The following is a 21,784-nucleotide window of genomic DNA, read 5'->3' as shown; positions in this document are numbered from 1 at the left end:
AGCAGGGGCTATCTCATTGTAAGAGAAAAAACCACGCACTACGTCCGGAATAGGAAAACAGAATCCAATGGTAAAAAGGAGTTCCTAAAACGCTACCCAAGAGTAGAGTCGATGTTTATGAGCTTTCGGGATAAGGCAGACGAATCTCTATCAAGTCAGAGATATCATATAACTGCCTCATTTTTACCAAGTCAGCTTCCACTAACTTTGAAGGTGGATTCTTCCCCAAACCCAACCTGGTCTTAGAACCAGAAGATCCACATACATCGACTACAAGAGACGACGGTCTCATTTCTCAAATCTATGAAATATAGGAAGAAGATCAGAAGGACAAAAGAACATAATTCTTCATGAGGAAGATCTCTCGTAGTCAAACTCATGCAAATTTCTCGCAAATACAAGCAGAAAAATAAATCTATAAGATGACATGTACACAACGAAGATGGGAGTAAGGGGTCCATGGGGGCACATACCCCTACATGCCCAAAACTGGTTCCCAAAAGTGATTCCCTTTCATACCTATTTTAAAGAAACAGAATTTAAATCCACCAACTAAAACATATTACATAAAATCCCAAGTGTAAAGTGGTTAGTCCTATTTTCTATTCGTACATTCATTGTCTTTTAATAGATAGATTGACTAAGATAAAATCAATTGTTATTTATGTGAACCAGTTTTTTTCTTCATTCTCCCGCACGTCGTAACACCGATGACTACCATAAGCAATCTCTGACATCTTGTCACCATCTTTTTGTGTTTGTTTCTCTCTCTCTTTCTTTATGTTTGTCTCTCTTTCTTGATGCAACGCTAATACGTTCTCTGTTATTTTCTTTCTTCTTTCTCTTGAACTTCTTCTTCCTCACTCTATCAATTAATGGTGGCGGCTAATGATTAGGTTTCATTGAGTCTCATCTCTTACTTTCTCTACGGTAGGGTGTCAGTCAACGACAGGGTTGTGGCTGTGACTTTTGGATCAGGTACACTACTAATGATAAGAGGTTGTGGGTAACCATCAATTCCGTCTTACTAACTATGCAAAAAGGCCTGCTAGTGAAGAATACATCAAAATCTCAGAGGAGGCCAGTCAGGCCCGTGGAAGGTCCAGTGCGGGCAGGGCAGCCGCACTGGCCCCCCCATCATTAAGGGCCCATTTCATCTCTCTTAAGATCTCAAGTAGTCTATATATATAAAGAGCTGTGCAATTATATTGTTTATTTTCGTAGCTCTTTTGGGAAGTCATCCTATTATCCATGTTTGAGACCCGGGTTCAAGTCCCTTGTCCAACAAATGTCCTTTTATATTACCAACCTACTTTTGAGATACAATGTTAATTAAATCCTTATTTCTTCTTCGTCACACTTTATTTAACTGTTTTTTTATGAATAAATTAGACTTTGTCTTATTTAATAATTTGTAAACAAAATATTTAATATTATATTATATTAAAATGCAAACGATCTATAAGAGTTTAAAATTTCGTTATGTTAGTTATAATATATAATCTAAGATATAATAAACATATTTTTTTTTTTCACAAGTGATCTTGGATTCCTAGAGTTTGAAATAAACATTTTCCCTGTAACTAATGTATTCAAAATACATTTGGATCCATCTATGATTTTCATCTATATGTTGTTAAGTTATCTTGCATTTTAATTAATTTTTGTTGTAATATTTTTATTGTACGAATGCCCAAAATCAAATTCGGCACTGGGCCTCCAAAATCTCAGCCACGGCCCTGAGGCTAGTGGATGTGTTTACACGTGGGTATGACGCTTTACTAATATAATTAGTTGCGTCTTACCGAATAGCAATGAGAAAATCGATTAAAACTCATTGAAGTTTTAGTTGGGACATCGTTGACCACCTATAGATAGTTATATTTACCTTTTGTAAAGTGTCACCGTTATAACCATCGGTAGCGTCTTACCAATGAGGGTGTACAACTACAAGCGCGCATGAGAAAAATCGATTGTAACCGCTACCCTCACACCCATCATCCTTAATCGTCACAAGAGAGAGAGATAATTGATGATATTATTAAAATCAATGAGCATGATTTTTATCTTGTTATTTTTTTTAATGGGTACTAAATGTGCCCCCACATACAATAAATCCGAGCCTCCCCACTGTATGTACAAAAAGAAGAAACTGTATTTTTTTTTTTTTTGTTGAACAGAAGAAACTGTATTTGGTAAATAAAAGATGGACTCGGAGACTCAATGGTGAGCAACAACTTCGTTTAAAAAGAAATAAAAAAGAGGGGAGGACAACCCATTTTATAGAGAAAATAGTTAAAAGTGGACAAACCATATTGGCTTGTCCCAAAAGGTTGTTGTATCCTTCCTCTCCACTGCAAACGGAAGTTCTATTTCACATAAAAAATGATAAATTACCCACCATCCACAATCCCCACCCTACCATCCTAACTGACGTGTCCAAAAGGACAAAATAAACGTAGTGATACAACTGTTTGGGTAGGCAAATGGTTTCAGAAGGAGATTTAAGTCAGTCCATTAAAATCTAAAGGATCCAACCGTTCATGTGACTTTCCAGTTAGAAAAACTCAACATTCACTTATTCTTTAGTTCAACAAAAAAAAAAAACATTCACTTATTTTCCCTCATTTCACTTTTCCCTCAACTAACTCAATCGACCGAAAAAACCCCAAGAACAATTGCCAAAATCCTCGTAAAACTCGACTGATTTTCTTTTAGGTTATTGTATATTCTTCTCCTTCTTGTATATTCTTCTCTATCTTGTATCTTTTTCGACATACCTCAAGAAGCCAAAACCCTACCAAAACTCGACTGATCTTCTTCTAGAATATTGTATCTTCTTCGCCTTCTTGTATATTGTGTTAATACTTTTTTGCAAGCATATGAATATTCACTACAAAAAATTAGGTTTTTAGCGACGGCATAATAACGACGGTTTTTGCAAAACCGTCGGTATTTCTCACTATTACTGACGGTTTTTATTTAAACCGTCGGTGATGGTCTGTTTTGTAATTGTTCACCCATAATCCGTCTTGGAAAAGGACTGTTAACGACGGAATCACACGAGAACACAAAAAAATTGGTCGGTCTCTTAGCGACGGTTTTAAAAACCGTCGTTATTTCTTAATACCGACGGCTCGAGAAAATTAATTTCGTCGGTAGTGGGAAAATAATTGCCTGCGGAAATTTCACAAAACCCCTCCAAATTTGCCCTAATCAGTTCCCATTTGCGAAATTACGAAAAATTCCCAAAACAATCCTTCACGTTCTCTCTCCACGTATTGTTGCAACGCCGTCTCTCCCTCGCTCGTTCTCTTTTCCAATTTCTCCATCTCAAGCGCTCCATCTCTCCCTCTTCTTCTCCATCTCCAACCCTCCTTTTCCATCTCGATTGCCCAAAACAGTTCTATGTAAGTACTCAACTTTTTTATATATTTGTTTTCATCAATTTTCAAGGCAAATCCTATGCTTTGTTCTTGTGATTCTTTTGTTTACAATAACATCTCCCTCTCTCTACTGTCTCAATTTCTCTCGTTCTTGAGGTTTTAGAGCTGCTGAATGACTGTTAAGGTTTGGGTTATTTCCCTAATGGCCCCCTACTTTACGAGAAATACCCATATGGCCCCCTATTACCGTTAACTTTAACTTTCCGTCGCTCTCTCTCCTCCATCTCTTTTTCTCTCTCTGCCATGTCACGCCACCTCATCACCTTCTCCGACAGAGATCGCCGGCCGGCCAAATTTCCTGCCGGCGACCTTCAAACTAAAAAAAAAAAAAAAATTTTTTTTTTTTTTAGTTTGAAGGTCGCCGACCAGAAATTTGTCCGGCAGGCGACCTCTGCCGGAGAAGGTGATGAGGTGGCCTAACAGATGAGGTGGCGTGACATGGGAGAGAGAGTGACGGAAAGTTAAAGTTAACGGTAATAGGGGGCCATATGGGTATTTCTCGTAAAGTAGGGGGCCAGGCGGGAAGCTGGTCACAAAGTAGGGGGCCATTAGGAAAATAACCCTTAAGGTTTTATTAAAAGACTTAGGGTTTATCAATTTTATCAAATACCACAATTTTCAAAACCATGAAAAGTCTTAGTTAATTTTGAAAATGCTTTCAAAGCTATGAAACTGAGAGGATTCATAGTTCCCATTCTCATGGTATTTCAATAGAAGTTTTCTTTCTTTTAATGCTTAGTCTCATTGTTGGTGTGATTTCCTCCTGGTTTCTTATTGATCATGAAAATATAGGTTCTCTATTAGGTTTTTGATGCTCTAAGCTTGGTGGAATTTTCATATAGCACAAACTTGTAAACCTTTTATTTGTAAACTCATAACTTAATAGATATGTGAAAGGTCCTCTCTCTTTAATGGTGTCTTTATTTGAAAGTCTTTTGGTGTTCATTGTCTATTTAGTTTACTAATAACTAATTTATGTTTCAACTTATGATTCTTAAAATCAAATTAAGAAAAATTGATAACAGTTGGGTTTCCAAGAGTAAAGTTTCAAAAGAGTATGACGCTAGAGTGCTCGCGTTCTTGGATTATGCATTCGCTAATGGGTTTGTTAAAGAAATAGTTTAATGCAACACCGTAACGAGTTAATTATCATGAATCGAAATTTATACGTTTGTATAATTTGTTTATTTTTTTTGTTTTCTAGTACTCTTACGTTGATAAACCGTGTTACCCAGGTTATACATGGAGTTTTGAGAGGACAAGGACTATTTGGATGAAGATTTAGGGCCATCAAGTAGTAGACACTATAGTTAACATTTTTTTACATGTTTCGTATCTTTGAATACAATTTAAAATGTTTCTGGTTCACGTTTGACATTTTAAGATGTGTTTGTTTTAATGTAAATTTGAATATTTGTTTGGTTGAATAAATGTGAATTTTTGCTTCCTTTTGCGTGTTCGAATGAATTATTTTTAAGAGTTAAGCATTCTGCCAGTTCAAAAACAGGGACCGTATTGAAAAATAAAATTCAACATTAGTCACGGAAACAATCTGTCAGTATACCTATTAGTGTCGGTTTGTAAACCGTCGATAATAAGGAACATAGCGAGCGCTATTGTAAAAAAATTTAACGACGGACATTTACTACAAAACTGTCATAAATGTTCATCATATCAGTGACGTCGTCCAGAAAACCGTCGAAAATCCGTCGGTAATAGTATTGCCGACCCCACTTTTAGCGACGGTTTCATTCCGTCGGTAACATCATTACCGACGGTTTTGTCTTATTGCTGACGGTTTAAAACCGTCGCTAGTAACTTAATTTTTTGTAGTGATTGTTATACTTCTAGCGCGGCCCAAACCCAATCGTCTTCACGAACTACCTTATTTCTAATTTTTGAATGCTCATAAACTATCTCATCTCTCATTTTTCATAAAGATAATCTCATTTAATTGCTCATGAACTACCTTATTCCTAATTTTTGTGCTTATTAGGTAATGATCACCCAAAGGCAATTTCAAACTACTTCAATTTTAACATTTCAACTAAAAGTGGTTGGCAAAAGTTGAAGATCTTCTAACTACTTTAATTTTTTGTATGCGAATTTTGATTGTTGTTTTCGTTGTGTAATTTTACCATGAAAGGTGAAGATCTTATGTTTTTTGTTCTTTATATAAAAAAATGAAACAAAAAACTTGTATTAGTCCCTTGTATACAGTCGTTTGTATTACGGCTTAAATGCCTTTTTTTCCTCTAATAAAAATTAGTTTGTTCATTTAGTTATACATTTTAGTGATGAGAAAATTAGTTTACAAGAGTGAAACAAGATGAAGTTGGCCTCATAGATCAGAGATTTATAAAGCGTCCCTTCATCGTGTCTATAGAATGCATAACAACAAATATATTTCAAGAAGGGGAAGCACATCAAATAGTATTCATTAGAGCATTGTCAATAACTCAAATTAAATAACTATAAATTCCAGTTTCGCTGGAATTGTTTATGTTTACACTATCGACCTACAAAAATTTAATCTTTAATTAAGTGGGCCAGTTGTAACCTTTAAGACATGCAAGTTCATAAACTACTCTATCAAATTTTTAGGGATACAAGTATTGCTAAAATTTTATCAATAAAAAGAAAAAAAGGTTTTGCTAAAATTTAATCCAACCCCTACATTCAATCAATGGGCCAGATTAGATGATAGGATAGGAAGTGTACTAGGGGGGAACAGTATCACTATTGATTTTACATACTGCCAATGCCAGTAAGGTAAGGTGTACTATGTTGTTTCAACAAAAACAAAAGGTGTACTATTTTTTTTAATGGGTACTAAATGTGTTTCAACTTATTGCCAACTCCAGTAAGCTATGGTGTACTATGTTGTTTCAAAGAAAAAGAAAGGTGTACGATGTTGCTTGCTGGCTACGGCAGCGTGCAACGACATACAGCCTGGCGGCAGTACACCTTAGACGCTGGTCTCCTGATCTAAATGTTGCCGATTTTTTCGGACTAAACCTACTCTTTTCACACGAAATTTTTTGCCGAACACGTCACTTTCGTGCAATAATTTTTATGAAATGACTATTTGGGTACAAAAACATTTGGAAATAACTATAAAAGTCCCCATCTAGTATTAGTTATTAGTTATCATAATATGAAGGTTAATAACTGGTTAGGGTTTAAATAATATGGAAAATTGTTAATCAGGTCAAAAATTAAAACGAAATTTAAATAAATACCAATATTACCCTTCTACTGATTTTATACTCTTTTTCTCCACATTATGGCAGTAACCCTAAGAAATCCGCCATGAAAGCCGATTAGGAGTTGAGAAGAGGATAATTCCGCCGTTGTTCGTGGTTCTGAGATAAATATTTCGTTCTAGGGTTTCTTCTTCTCTTATTTTTCGTTCTATACAAAGAATTAGGGCTTTTCTTGAGTGCCGAATTGTGGAAAATAGTTTCCAATCTGAATTTCAATGGTTCATCAATTATTTACATTCGTTTTTTAAGTTCATCTTTACTATAATTTAGTTTTCATAATGGTTCATCAATTTCAATGGCCATAATGCCATATATATATGTTGAATGTGGATTTGTTGAATGTGGACGCAAACTGTTCGATGAATTGTCTGAAAGAGATGTTCTTTTCATGTTTAGATTTACATGAACAAATTTGAGACAGAAATTTGTTGAATTTTGTTAGTTGCTCATTGTTTTCTTTGTGTCACTCTAGTTCTGTACTTCTGCATGTGAATAAGGGAGATTCCGTGATACATTTCATGACGGGGCTGTTGGATGGAGGTGTTGTTAGCTGAGTTTGTAACTTCAGGTGGATCATGTGCTTGATAGATACATTAATTCATTTAATCCCGTGCATATAGATTAGACAGAGGACCATGTAAGCAGTCAATGTTATAGAGGTTTATGAACTGTGTGCTTGATAGATGAAGTGGATGAAGCTGACCTGTTGAAACCTAATTTTATCATGTACTTGTTAAGTTATCCCTCGACAAAGATTGCTAGAAGAAGGTTTTGTTGATATAATCTTTGTTATGAATTGACAGGGTTGTGAGAGAGAAATTGCAGAAGCTGGAGATTCCTCAGATGAGGTTAAGAATGAAAGCATCATGAGGTTATCATGGGCTCTTGTTCACTCAAGACAACCAGAAGATGTGCAACGTGGAATAGCAATGCTTGAAGGTGAAAATAATGAAAACATTTAAAAGGGACAATTTATTTTTATTTGCTTCTCTATTTGTGACGGATAAACATTCATATTTGAACTGTTTGCAGCTTCTTTGGCTAGTACGACCAGTCCACTTCAAAAGAGGGAGAAGCTTTATCTTCTTGCAGTTGGGTATTACAGGAGCGGTGACTATTCAAGGAGCAGGCAACTTTTGGATCGATGTTTGGAGGTTTGATCTCTCCTTCCTGGTTTTGGGTAGATTAGAGTTGCTTGTTTGTCACATGTATTAATACAAGCATGTAGTAAAACAAACGACAGGAAAACTATACTTTACTTTAGAAGTAGTTCATTGCACAGTATGGCATGACTAGGAAACTAGTATAATCTCTACTTACCTAGTATCTGAATCTTGTGACAACAAGTTGAGGATCAGTAGTTATATGTCCTCAGGATGCTTTTCTCATCTGTCTCCCATCTTTATAATAACCCCCCTTATGTAAATCCTAAAATCCGCCATTGCGTGTATACGATCCGTGATCTCAAGAAATTAAAATGTCTATTTTCCTGATAAAATAAATGTGATTTGCTCTGGCGGCGATCCTACATTTTGTGTAACTTGTAGGACATATAACTGATCCTTGGTAAATTTTATTTTCTTCAGTTTCATTTTTGTGCTTAATTATATGATCTTCTTGGATTGAGCAGATAACAACATTCAACATATCATTGGTGGTTCATGGAACAACTGCAGAGAACAATCCCTTTCTTAAAGTAAGTGCAAGCTACTTAAGATATATTTTTCTTGCCGTGTTGTCACATTTCAAGTTTCATCGATTTGGTTCAAATAACTTAAAAAAATTTATCTTTTAAATAATACATGTAGGACTCAGCTGATCCTTATTCGGCTGGAAAGAGCTTGGGAATCTTCAGAACACTTCAAAGCCCTAAAAGCATAACACAACCAATTCAGTTTCCTAAAGGATCATTGCTAATGTTGAAGCTTACAAGGTGATTATATAGACTTTTGGATATTTTTGAGCAAGGTATTGCTTTCTTGTTGACAGTGATCATTTCTTTCCAAAGTAATTTATGGGTTGGCATGAAATGTGTGATAATTTTTCTTATTATTCTTTTCTATCTTAGGTAGATGTAGAAGATGATGGAGATGGGCAAAGGGGCTCTATTTTTGGTTCACCACCAGTACGTTCAGAAGTTCCCTTGAGAGGGTAGCAGAAGTTCTTTTGAGAAGGTAGCAGAAGTTCCCTTTTGTGGAAAAACTTCTTATCACTTCCTAAGATAGAGGGTAGCAGAAGTTCCCTTGCCGCGGGTTCTTTTGAGAGGGTAGCAGAAGTTCCCTTTTGTGGGAAATCTTCTTATCACTTCCCAAGATAGGGATTTAGATGATGTATTCGACAGTAGTGACACTAAAATTATTTAATGAAAAATGAAATCAATTCCAAATTCAAGATTTCGTCGATACACTCTAAGTCTATATTCTCGATTTGCAAATCGAGTTTGCAGCCTATGCAACTCAAAATTATATTCTCAAAGCTTGGAAATCATGTTTGCAATATATATTTTGCAAACATAGTTCGTAGTTTACATTATGCAAAGACATGTTTGCAGAATAGATTGTTGCAAACACGTTTGCAGAACAGATTGTTGCAAACACGTTTGCACAACAGATTGTTGCAAACACGTTTGCAGAACAGATGGTTGCAAACACGTTTGCTGAACAGATGGTTGCAAACACGTTTGCATAACAGATTTTTGCAAACACGTTTGCATAACAGACTTTTGCAAATACGTTTGCATAACTGATTGTTGCAAACACGTTTGCAGAAAAACGTAAAGGAAAAAAACGCCGTTTTTTTTCTGGTTTTTTTTTTTGAAAAAAAGTATTGAAAGTGGATCTTGTTAGAAAGCTAATGAAAAATCATTTCTAAATATATAATTTTTATAGAAATCCGACATCTTAAACAAAAGTTATATCGATTTAAAATTTAAAGAAAAATAAAAGAATTTAGTTACACAAAATGACAAAAGGGGTATTTTAGTATTTGCACACTTTTTGACCTGAATAATAATTTTCAAATGTTTTGTGCTTTTGTACTCATTTTCAATATTATTTTGACCTTTCTAGAAATTACCTCTTTTATTAATTACGTTAACTGTTTTAGTATTTCTCTGAAAGCAGGACCGGCCCAAGCGTATTTGAGGCCTAAAGCCAAAGCAAGAATAGGGGCCCCTTTCTGTACAAGCAAAAAAATAATGAAGATAAAATACAAACTATTGCATGAAGGAGGGACCGAACCCTTGACCTTCACCTCATAGACCAGGTCCTATACCACAAAGCTATAACGCCAACCTGTCGATGTCTTCACTTTTTAATCATCTATAAAACTACCCTACATAAAAGAGGCCCTGAAATAGGTGGGGCCCAAAGCAGCCGCTTTGGCTGCTTTGGGCCTAGGCCGCCCCCTGTCTGAAAGTATATGAATATTGCTATATTCTAGCGCAACCCAAAAGCCAATTGTCTTCATTAGTTCAAACGTCGATTAACAACCGTCAATCGACAATCCAAAGAATCAAGAGCATATGAAATTTTTATAGATTTGGATCACTCCGATATGCCTTCTCCATAGCAATCTAAATTGGCTGAATAAACGTGACACTTCTTGTGGATGAGTCCCCACGGGACACTGGACACACACACCAAACTACGAATCATCCTATACGAGTTCAAACTACTCTCTAAGTCTCCGCACACCGTCAATTTAGAGAATAGGTGACAAATTGTACAGGCCAAAATCCATCACCAAAAGCGTTCCTAAAAGTCCACAATTAATGGGCCTACAGGATTACTAACCCCATAAACTAAATGACAAATGAGCCCGAACCACCCATGTTCGGACACCCGAAGCAACCAAGAAAGGTCGCAAGCGACTTTGATAGGGAATCCAGCCCTGGATAAAGAGGCCGCTCATCACCCCCGTGCAGACCTACCTCCCTCCGCATATCCTTGAAGATATGTTACTGTCATTCAAGATGACACTATCATGAATATACCCGTTATAAGGTTGCGATATCTGTATTTAAGGTGACAGCTCCATGTGTTAACGCATTAAAGACTCAACTCAAGTGACAGTCGAACCAAGATACTATAAAATAGCCGAGGAAGGGGATGATACAAGGCATCTAATGATCCGTACAATCAACTTACAATTTACTTTCTCTCTCATATAATCTTGTTCTATCTCTTTCATCCAAGTATCATTACGGTGTTGCACCCAGGTACAAGACTTTATCAAGTACTTTTCTCAGAGAATACAGGACTAACCTAGAGGAGGCGAACATATTTTTTCTTTCTCCTAACAACTACTTTTTCAAGGAGGTTGCCTGAGGCTGCCTACTTTATCTCTCCTAAGAGACTGCGTACTTTAGTTAGAATGTCAGACTCCTTCATCACCTACATGATTTTCTTTCACAAGATACAAGGTCGACCCTTCACTAAGGCAGGCATCCCAACTTAATTTACGGTACATACCCCTGAACGAGGCAGACCTCACAAGGGCTGTCTTACTCAAAAACATATCTCACAAAGGATGCTTTACACAGTGACAAACCTCATAGGTTGTTTCTCACCAAGCAAGTCCGTCTAACACATAGAGATTGAGCTCCGACCACTCTACTAGTCGCGCCATACTCCAATAATTCCCTCAACGGTAACATTACAGGGACATCATTCACGTGTTATTACTTTTCTTGCAAGCTTACTGGCTTGACCGTCGGAGTCCCTTTGGCCGAACCATCCCGGTGTCTCCAAAGATCTTACGATCACGTGTGTTTCATTTCTTGTCATAGGTTAGGCCCAAAGATGTCGTCGGTCCGCATAAAAATATAAATGAGTGAAGGTCTGGCGTTCGGTCAACGACCCGGTCCCGCTAACTTCTTGACCCGCATTTCAACCCCTCACAAAGACTGATGGATTGGAGTTTTAATATGAAGGACCACAACTAGTCCACCCATCACGATAACTTGCACGAGAAAAAGATGAAGATTGGCAAGTCTAATAAATCTCTCGGTAAGTCAGCAGTAAGGGTTGAAACTTAGTTATTAGAGTAATCGATTGAGCCAAAGGATGTTTTAGTCTGTTGAGCCAATCGCATTTGATAAAAAGAAATTGTAATAGTTGAGTAAAGGTTAGAAGGGTCTCACGAGTTACAATCGTCGTGGTAAAGGATGTGTTACTCAGAACCTAGTTCTTGAAGATCGTGAGGGATAAGTTCAACAACAAAAATACGAACACTTGATTAAGCAACAACATAACCAATTTCTTTAATCTCACCAGCATATTCAATCATTATCATGGTGTTCTTCTGAATTGTTCTGAAATGAAGGAGAAGTTGGCCTTCTGTGCGGTAATTTGGTTAGAGAAAGACGACTGGCAATGAGAGTATAGTAATTTGGGCAATTGAAGTTCGGGTTCGAGCACAAACTTATAATGACAAGGTCATATTAAAAGAACTTATCAAAGTCTGATCAACTCAATTCTAATGGTAATAGGTTGTACTGATGTCAAAATTTGTCACCTTGGTATTAGTTAGAATAAAAGATACTCGATGCTGGATCACACCTGGTTTGTTTATTCTGCTCCGTTGATTCATACCTTGATCAATCTCGCTCCCGCTCCTGCTCTTGAAACCTGAGGGAAAACCTGCAAGGAGCTCAGAAACCTCTCTGACACTCAAGACTATCAAGTATCCCTTGCTAGATAAAAGATTGAGCATTGATTGAACCTTTTGTGAATGTACCTTCTTCGAGGTGATTTGATTACCTTTTATAGGCTGCTTTAGACCAACTGTTAATAGACGGTGATAAGGAGGCGGTTGAGATCCACCATGTTGTATTAAAAGTATCATTTGCTAGTTAAGAGATTTAGGGTTTCCTTTTTGAGTTTATCTCATATCTTTGGTACTCCCTCCGTCCCATTTTGTTTGGTTGTTATTCTTTTTATGGATGTCCCAAAATGTTTGGTCACTTTCCTTTTATAACATTCATTTCATTATTAAAATGATGAAACTTCCAAGACTACCCTTTAGTTTGAATACCATTCAAAGGTTCTAATTGGTTCTAAGCTTCTACCAATGTTTTATTTAATGAAATACTCTATATTAAATGAGGGTAGTTTAGGGGAAGTCTTTATATTTGTCAACAATAAATACCATTCCTTAATAAGTTGAATTCCCCAAAACTACAAACAAAATGGGACGGAGGGAGTATTTAGGAGTTCCTCTACTTTAGAAACCTAAATATATATCTTTCTAAGTTGAGAGATTCTCTAGGAGAAATTTCCTCCTTCGAGACTCAGGAAGCCCCAGTTAGGCAAATACTCAAGATCCTCGCCGACTAGGTTTTTTTATTAGATCCAGGCTTGAGTCAAAAAGTGTTTGGCACGCTTTTACCTTCCCATTTAGGACTTAGATATTGGTCTTCTATTGAATCATTGCCCTTAGTCAACTGATGACCATTTTTTGTATCATCACGAGTCCCGCCACTCCTTAGTCGAAAGTAGAAAAAGTAATTCTTTGACTTTCTCTTATTCGTCCGATCCACAATAATGCTGCAATAAGCAACTTCAACAAATATTTAGATAAACCCCTATATACCAGAACCAGAGTTGTGCGTGAGCCTGGTAGTTCTCCGTGTGACTTAAGTATTTTGACACGCTGCTTAGGAGGTCTGCACTCTAGAGATCTTTTTGCCAGGGTTATATTGCTGAGTTGTTTTGCCAAGCTTGATTTTGCCGAGCTTGATTTTTTCGAGCTTGATTTTGCCGAGCTCGTCTGTGTGTCTATTCGCATGCTATGCACGTTAATGCCTTTGCTCTTGGGAGATGGGATTTATTCCTTCATTTTTTGATCTTCTAACATCAACCGTTTGATCCCCTGATCAGGCATTTTCTGAATTTGCCTTTTGGGTAACTGATCACGTTACCTTCCCTATCAGTCGTGGGAAGCATGTGTTTCCTTTGATGGGTGCATGGCTGTCATCAGTTCTTATCACAGTAATTCCATGTCTGACTTGGTCAGAGTACCGCTGCAATCTCTTGTAGAGCCATTATTACTTAATCAATTTTCGAACCACTTTGATTCCTTAACGCTTCTGCCGAGGCTTTATGCTCTTCATCTTCGCTCTATAAATAACATGTTTGGTGTTTGCTTTTCTTCATGGCCAAGTTTTCCTAAGTTGTTCTTTCTCTTTAGAATTTCTTTTCAAGTCTTCTAATTTCCTCAAGTTTAAGGATGAGATCTTTATTTGATTTTCGCCTTGAAGTCGTTTGTTCTCATTTTTCACACAATAGTGGTGTTGAAGGGATCCTTCACTTCCTGTAAGTGACAATGCCTGTGGGGGTCTTAGTACTTCATGGCTGGATTGGGGAGCTGGCAAAATGAGTGGTGAATCTCTTCTCGTCGATGCTTTCACGACTTGAAAAACCTTAAAGAACGATGGAGTATTCTAAGAATTTCTTTCTACTCCTGATTTCCTCCTTACGTGGGTGTTCCTAGCTGACCCTTTTTCTCAAGAAGGAAAGAACTCGTCAGCGAGCCGAGGAAAGAGCTCAAAAAGGAAAGAAAATTTTGTGCGCAGATCCTAATAGATAATTCTGTCTGCATATCCTAATAGATAATTTTGTTGGCTTCGATGTAATATCTTCTGTAATAGATATCATCGTGAATGAAATTATTTCCTTTTGCCTTGTGGCTTCCTTGTTTAATGGATCTTTCTGGCCCTCACCATTTTTGGATGATCGAACCCCGTCTTTGACTGGGCCATTTTTCGCATGCCCTTTCTCCACATTCAATGTGTCCATATTTCACACGATCATGTCTTTTCGTGAATCTCGACCATTTCGCCAGCGTATCTTCCGTTTTTAAATATCGCGGTTATTTAGATGTTATTTCACTTTCTTGTTATTTTCTTTCTCTTGAGTCGTTCTTTCTTCTTGAATACCCTTCATCTTCTTAGCTCCGAATAAATGGTCGCTGCTTCTGGTTCTTTGTTTGCCGGTCAACAGAAGTATCCCAGCACCATGTCAGCAGAGGAACTCATGTCTCTCCGCGAAAAACATTTTATCTCTGATTCCATCAAGCTTCTCCTTCCTACTTTAGAGGAGAGAATCTATGCGACCTTTGATCATCGCGTTAGGGTTTACAAGGCCTTTTTTTAGGTTGGGTTGTTTCTTCCCTTTCCTCCCTTCTTTACGGAGGTTCTGAACTACTTAGGCCTTCTTCACTGCCAATTCAATCCCAACGTCGTGATGATATTCATAGCCTTTTTTTTTCTGATTTGCAAGCAGTTAGGGCTTAAGGCTAGTCTGTACGCCTTCGTTTACATTTATCAGATAAAGATGGTTGATTCTTCATGGTATTACACTATTACTTCACATCTCGCCGAGGTCCTCTTATTTTTACTTTGTCGTCTTGGAAAGATTATAATTAAGCGGAAATACTTCTTTATCTGTTCTCAGGAAGCAACAGAGTATTTTGGTTTTCTAATTCATTCTCCGGTTGATGTCGTTAATCTTCTAACGACCTTCCCTCATTCCAAAGCTACCGCGTGCCTGAAAAAACTTGATGCTATTGCGAGAGAAAAACTCGAGATCGTTCCCGGCTCTTTTCTTAAGTATTATGTCTTACTTGTTGAAGGCGTCATTCTTGAATTTCCTGGTATTGTCTTGATTTCTTTGTGCCTCTCGATATGTATTTTGGCGGGTTCTGTTTTTTAAGCTTCCTTGAAAAGGAAAGAGTTATTTCCTTTTTGCCCCCTACTTTGTGATCAGCTTCCTTTTTGGCCCCCTATTTTTTATAAATTCAAATTTGACTCATTTTTAATGTAAATGCCATAACTACCCTTCCTATAAATATATTTTCAAAATAAAGTGGAATTTGTTTTAAAAGACTAAAGACACCTCATCGTTCCTCCATTTCATCACCTCTCTCCTCCAAATCCTCTCGCCACCTCATCATCTTCTGTTGCGAAAGTCGTCGGCCGGCCAATTTTTCTGACAACTTTTAAACTTAATCTTTTTGTTTAATCTCCCTCTCTCCCTCTAAAACTCAATTATGAGATAACAAGATCATCTATAATTCAAAATACCAGGTTCAAATGAATAGATCTACCTCCAAATTGAAAAGGTGTAATCCTCCCTTCATCATAAGAAGAAGAATAGACGGTAGTTGACATTACAGAACAAAAATAGGCACATCACCTTAAAACTAAAACAAACCATTACAAGAAGTAAGTTGATGAATAGAAATCACATAAAATTTAAGTTACGAAATCAAAACCCATCTGCAAGTAACAACAACCAAATATTCGTTGAAATATGAAGTCAACCAAAACCCATTTGTGTAATCTGAATTGAGAGAGACAGAATTTGATCTTAAGAAGAAGAAGAAAAAGAATAAAATTCATACCTTGGTTTGAAAGTAGCGAAGGAATCTAGAGAGAGAAAGAGGAGTGAGAAACTAATAACTAGCTGAGATGATGAAAAACTCGTCTTCTCTTGAAGTTGAAAAGAGAAAAACTTCCCTAACATACCTAAACTCATGATATCCATCATCTTCTTCATCCTCGTGAGTTGTTCTCCTGATGGAAAGTGCTCGTCTCCTCGTAATATCAGCACCCTTATAAACATTATTCCTCCAAGCAGTAACTATTGGCGACCATTTCCGACCTTGACTACTAATCACAAGTTCTTGCGTTTCATCATCATCCTTACTTGATTTTTCAGCCATTGAAATGCAGCAATTCCTGTTTCGTCCCTGGAATGGAAGAAGGAAAAGCAGAAGCAACGCATTGATAAGCATAACTAATGACGTGATCAGAACTACTGAATTTGTTCTTGATGTTGCAGAAATCGCCTCCAACAGTCCTACTACTTAAAATCAAAGATAACTTCCTCAAGATGAACTCGAGCTCAATTCGATTCAAAATTGGCGTTTTTCCTGACAATTTGATTCAAAATTGGTTGAGACTAAGTAACCAAGACGACAAATTGAAAGAAATATAATTTTTATTTTGGTTGATTGAAAGATCAGTAACAGTTGATTATGAGTAGGTACTTACAATTAGGTATATAAAATGGGTTAAAATTAGGGTTTTTTTGGTTGAAGGGTGCGCCCCTTTTCTCTCTTTAGCATCGTTCACTCCATAAGGATGGAGTTTTAAGAAAGTCGAGAAAACGTTTTGGTTTTCCTCCTTCCCGAACAGACCTACAAATCTGTTGAACCAAACCTTCAAAGGTGTGGTTCAACAGACCTCCAGCGAAGGGAAACCCCTTCGCCGGAGTGTTTAAAAAGAAAGAGGAGATTTTTTTTTTTTGAAGGTCGCCGGCCGAAAATATTTTTGACTGACGACCTCATCGGAAAAGAGAGAGGTGAGGTGGAGAGATGTTTTTTATTTTTTATTTTATTTTGAGGATATATTTAGTGGAAGGGTAGTTATGGCAGTTATCTTCAAAAAAAAATGGTCAAATTTTAATTTATGAAAAATAGGGGGCCAAGAAGGAAGCTGGTCACAAAGTATGGGCCCCAAAAGAAAATAACTCAAAAGGAAAACCAAATTCGCTACCCAGTCGTCTTCACCTTCCAAGATACCTCGTGCCAAACAGTTCGCAGATAGGCATGGTCGGAGTGTTGCGGGACTTGTCATTCGCGAACTAGACAGCCTTGCGACTCTCTTTTCCTGAGGTTAATCTTTTTTTTTGTTCGTGTTGGTGAAGTTTGAGTTTCTTCGACTACTACTGATCTTGATTTATTTGCGGCGTCAGGGTTCTTTTGTTGGAGAAGAATAGACCATCACTCAACATGTAGAGAGAAAAAATGCTTTAGTGCTTTATTACCGTAAAAGTCTGTAAAATCTCTTTAGCTTTTAAGGGAAAATGAAAGTTGTTTAAATAGAATGACATCATAAGGTCATAATATATCTATACATGGATACAAAAGATATTACCAAAAAAACTATAAATTTCTTTATTTTCTATAATATATTTTAATATTCTTTCTTATCAATAATATAGGCTTCGGGAATGAAGAAAAATCTTCGAGGAATAAAACTTTTCTAGAAAATTGGTTAACTGAGATTGAGTTTTTTATTTCTATTTGTTACTATAAGGCTTTCGAGGTTGGAGTTAAAAAAAAATGAAATTTTAAAAAATTCAAAAAAAAAAAAAATATATAGAAAGAACTGTTATAAACTTTAACCGATTCTTTCTAGGAATCCAATCATTTTTCTTGTTCAGAAAATATTCACGATTTAGTCCTCCTAGCTGTTATAAAAAGGGTTATTTCCCAAATAGCCACCATGTTTGTGACCAGCTTCCTGCCTAGCCTCCTATTTTATCAAAAATACCCAGACGACCACTCTTTCAGTTACAGTTATAACTCCGTTAACTAGTCATCACCTCTCTCTGCCACCTCATTGTCATCATCGACCATCAAACATAAAAAAAAATTCCTCTCTCTCTCCAAAAAAATAAAATTTCTTCTCTCCTCTCTCTCTCTCTAAACAGATCTAGAGAGAGAGGAGGTCTGGTTCAAACAGACCTAGATCTAGGTCTGTTCGAACCAGAGAAATACCCAAATCTTGTATTCCTTTTAGCTTCTCCCCAACTGAAGATTGGAGATTAACTGCTAGAAACAGAGACATTATTCGACAGACCTAGATCGGAGTTGAATTCTGATTATGAGAATACAAGGTCAATTTGTCAATATTCTTCAATACCCAATTCAGCTAACCAAGAAAAATACTAACCCTCGATTGAAACCTTTATCTAGTGAATATTTACTAAATAATTTGATACCAAAACTAGAAATTAAAACCAAATAACAAACAAAAACTGAAAAAGCTAACACCTGGTTCCAAATCACAATATTAGCTAACCTCATGCATATCTCTTATTCATCCAATCATTACAAGTAAAGAAATCCGAAGAGAAGAAGAGCTAATAATGTAAACCCCACTATTTGTATACACAATTCACTTAATATCCAAAGGGAAATGATAGAGTGACTTAGAAATTGGTACTTAGAGGGTAACATATTTCCTTATTTAGAAACAAAAGCGGTCCCCACCGTAGTCAAATTTTGAAAAAACCTTGTCTTTTAGTGATTCCACATCAGCTGGGCACTAAAATGCCCAAAAAACTGGGCACTCTAGCATCTCCCATACCCAAATCTCAAAAAGAAGCAATTGAATTGTTAAAATTTAACCAAACTCCACAAAGAAGTAATTGAGTTGTTAAAATTTAACCAAGCACAGAACAAGTATGGAGATAGAAAGAGAATTTGATGAGTCATGGCAGCTATCTATGAACCCACTTCTGCTACTATAAAATTGACCTTATTACTCGAAGCAAGCTGGCTGGAGTGTGTCCGAGGAAGATAATTCATGGGGGAGAGAGGAGTAATGCGGAAAGAAGAAGCTAAAAACAATAGAAGATTTGGGTATTTCTCTGGTTCGAATAGACCTAGAGAAGAGAGAACGGAGAGAAGAAAACTTTTTTATTTTTTTTTAGAGAGAGAGAGGAGAGAGGAGTTTTTTAATTTTTTTAATGTTTCATCGTCGCCGACCGGAAAATTGGCCAGGCGGCAACTTTCGCCGGTGAAGACGATGATGTGGCTAGAAGATGAGGTGGCAGAGAGAGGTGATGAGATGGAAGACAGAGAGGTGATGACTAGTTAACGGAATTATAACGGTAACTGAAAAAGGGAGCTATCTGGGTATTTTTGATAAAGTAGGGGGTTAGTTAGGAAGCTGGTTACAAAGTTGGAGGTTATTTGAGAAATAACCCTTATAAAAAGCAGGTGGAAGGGAGAAAGAATAGACCATCACTCAACATCTAAAGAGAAAAAAAACCATAGAAATCAACAAGCTAGAAAGAAATAAACAAGTGAGATATAGGAACCCCAAAAATGGAGGAAAGCCTTTGGGTAGTCACAGCTACCGTTGTAGTAGTATTTGCAATAGCAACCCTATTGAAGAAATCATCTTGTATCTCCACAATGGAATGGCCAAAAGGTCCAAAAAAATTACCCATAATTGGGAACCTTCATCAACTACGTGGAGAAACATTTCATGTTGTTTTGGCTAATCTAGCAAAGATCCATGGAACTGTCATGACAATTTGGGTAGGGGCGTGGAAACCAATGATCATCATAAGTGACACTGATACAGCTTGGGAAGTTCTTGTTAACAAATCATCTGATTATGCAGCAAGAGATTTTCCTGAAATTTCAAAGATCATTTCAGCAAATTGGAAAAATATCTCATGTTCTGATTCTGGTCCTTTTTGGCAAAACCTAAGAAAAGGACTTCAAGGTGGTCCATTAGCTCCATTAAATGTTATGTCTCAATATCAATTACAAGAGAGAGACATGAAAAATTTAATCACATCCATGCAAGAAAAAGCATCAAAAAACAATGGTATTTTGAAGCCTCTTGATTATCTTAAAGAAGAGACAATTCGGTTACTTAGCCGTCTCATTTTCGGTCAAAGTTTTAACGACGAAAACTTTGTTAAAGGTGTGCATCTTGCTCTTGACGATTTGGTACGTATAAGTGGATATGCTAGTCTTGCGGACGCGTTCAAATTTTGTGAAAATTTACCAAGTCACAAGAAATCAATTAGAGAAGTTCATGAAGTGAATGAAAGAGTTGTTAACTTGGTAAAACCCTATCTTGTTAAAAACCCTCCTACAAATACTTACTTATATTTCTTGAACTCTCAAAAGTTTAGTGATGAAGTTATAATTTCTGCGGTTCTAGAAGTTTATGATCTTGGTGTTGATAGTACTGCATCAACCGCAGTATGGGCATTAACATTTTTAGTACGTGAACCTCGTGTTCAAGAGAAACTGTATAAAGAAATCATAGACTTAACAGGTGGAGAAAGATCGGTGAAAGTGGAGGATGTGAGCAAGTTGCCGTATTTACAGGCCGTGATGAAGGAGACAATGAGGATGAAACCCATTGCTCCAATGGCGATTCCCCATAAGACTTCAAGAGATACCTCATTGATGGGGAAGAAAGTTAATAAGGGTACAAGTATAATGGTGAATCTTTATGCTATTCATCATAACCCTAAAGTTTTTCCTGAACCATATAAGTTTATACCAGAGAGATTCTTACAAGGACAAGAGAGTAAGTATGGAGATATTAAGGAAATGGAGCAATCACTTTTGCCATTTAGTGCTGGAATGAGAATTTGTGCAGGAATGGAATTGGGGAAACTTCAATATGGATTTAGTTTGGCAAGTCTAGTGGAAGCATTTAAGTGGACTTGTGCTGTTGATGGAAAATTGCCTGATCTTAGTGAGGATCATTGCTTTATTTTGTTAATGAAGAACCCACTTGAAGCAAGAATTACTCCTCGCACCCAATTGTAGGTGAAGAATTAAGTGAAATGGCATGTGGTGCTAGCATCTATTAATCATCCTGGTGTTTTTCAATGTAACCTTTCTTTTTTCTTTTTTAAGCTTTTATGTCTTTTTTTTTTCTTGTCTTTGGTACTAGTTTTTTTTTTTTGTTGAACTGTCTTTGGTACTAGTTATCTCCCAACTTTGTTCTATTTTAATAAATGTAAGAAATTGCGTGTTAATGTATAACCAATATTGTGTAATGGGATGATGCGGACCAGTCTTCTGGGCTGATAATGGTACTTTGACACTTCTAGGCTTCACGGTTTTAAAAGATTTCACTAGAGAAGGATGCCTAACCTCTTAATTAGAGCACCTCACTCCGTCTCACCACCAATGTGGGATTGTTTTACAACACTCCCTCCCAAGAGACCAAGATCACATCGTAGTAGAGCGAATCTTCCTAATAACATGTTACGAATATCTCAATTATATTCTATTCACTAAGCTTAGTGAATCTTCTAATAACGTAATATGAATATCTCAATTCGGTGTACCTTGTATACTATTCACTAAACTCGGCGTACCTTATATTCTATTCACTAAGCTTTTGGGTCTTTTTTTGTTCACTTTAATACTAGTTGTCTACGAACTTTGTTCTATTTTAATAAATGTAAGAAATGTTGTGTGTTAGTGTATAACCAATATTGTGTGATGGGATGATGC

General features: G+C 36.7%; 1 protein-coding gene and 1 pseudogene across 4 annotated transcripts; both read left to right on the top strand.

The window, feature by feature from the left end:
• The first annotated feature begins 6,524 nt into the window (after positions 1–6,524).
• On the top strand, positions 6,525–9,114 carry LOC147532043 (mitochondrial fission 1 protein A-like). Of its 3 annotated transcripts, none has more exons than XM_086648223.1 (6): positions 6,525–7,280; positions 7,516–7,651; positions 7,745–7,866; positions 8,343–8,408; positions 8,521–8,680; positions 8,781–9,114. In XM_086648223.1, exons 2-5 carry the CDS (start codon positions 7,579–7,581, stop codon positions 8,647–8,649), a joined length of 390 nt encoding a protein of 129 aa, XP_086504349.1. In that variant the 5' UTR covers positions 6,525–7,280; positions 7,516–7,578; the 3' UTR covers positions 8,650–8,680; positions 8,781–9,114. The 3 variants fall into 3 exon arrangements, with proteins under 3 accessions (XP_086504349.1, XP_086504348.1, XP_086504346.1); XM_086648222.1 differs by having other exon boundaries at positions 6,779–7,280; positions 8,521–8,645; XM_086648220.1 differs by having other exon boundaries at positions 7,174–7,280; positions 8,521–8,645; positions 8,785–8,878.
• A 10,413-nt stretch (positions 9,115–19,527) lies between these two features.
• LOC147532042 (cheilanthifoline synthase pseudogene) lies at positions 19,528–21,307 on the top strand (annotated as a pseudogene). Its single transcript, XR_015228220.1, has one exon. The product of XR_015228220.1 is annotated as a cheilanthifoline synthase pseudogene (transcript).
• The last annotated feature ends 477 nt before the right edge of the window (positions 21,308–21,784 follow it).

Source organism: Eschscholzia californica, unplaced genomic scaffold (assembly GCF_041429995.1).
Source record: "Eschscholzia californica isolate CP2 unplaced genomic scaffold, dmEscCali1.0.p SCAF_6, whole genome shotgun sequence".
Lineage (NCBI taxonomy): Eukaryota > Viridiplantae > Streptophyta > Magnoliopsida > Ranunculales > Papaveraceae > Eschscholzia > Eschscholzia californica.
This window is presented reverse-complemented; position numbering and strand designations above follow the sequence as displayed.

Bases quoted from the DNA above. Each gene is read 5' to 3' on its own strand.
- LOC147532043 (XM_086648220.1), top strand. From the start codon at position 7,579: ATGAGGTTATCATGGGCTCTTGTTCACTCAAGACAACCAGAAGATGTG. The intron at 7,652-7,744 runs GTGAAAATAATG...AACTGTTTGCAG, and splicing joins TGGAATAGCAATGCTTGAAG to CTTCTTTGGCTAGTACGACC. The intron at 8,409-8,520 runs GTAAGTGCAAGC...TAATACATGTAG, and splicing joins AGAACAATCCCTTTCTTAAA to GACTCAGCTGATCCTTATTC.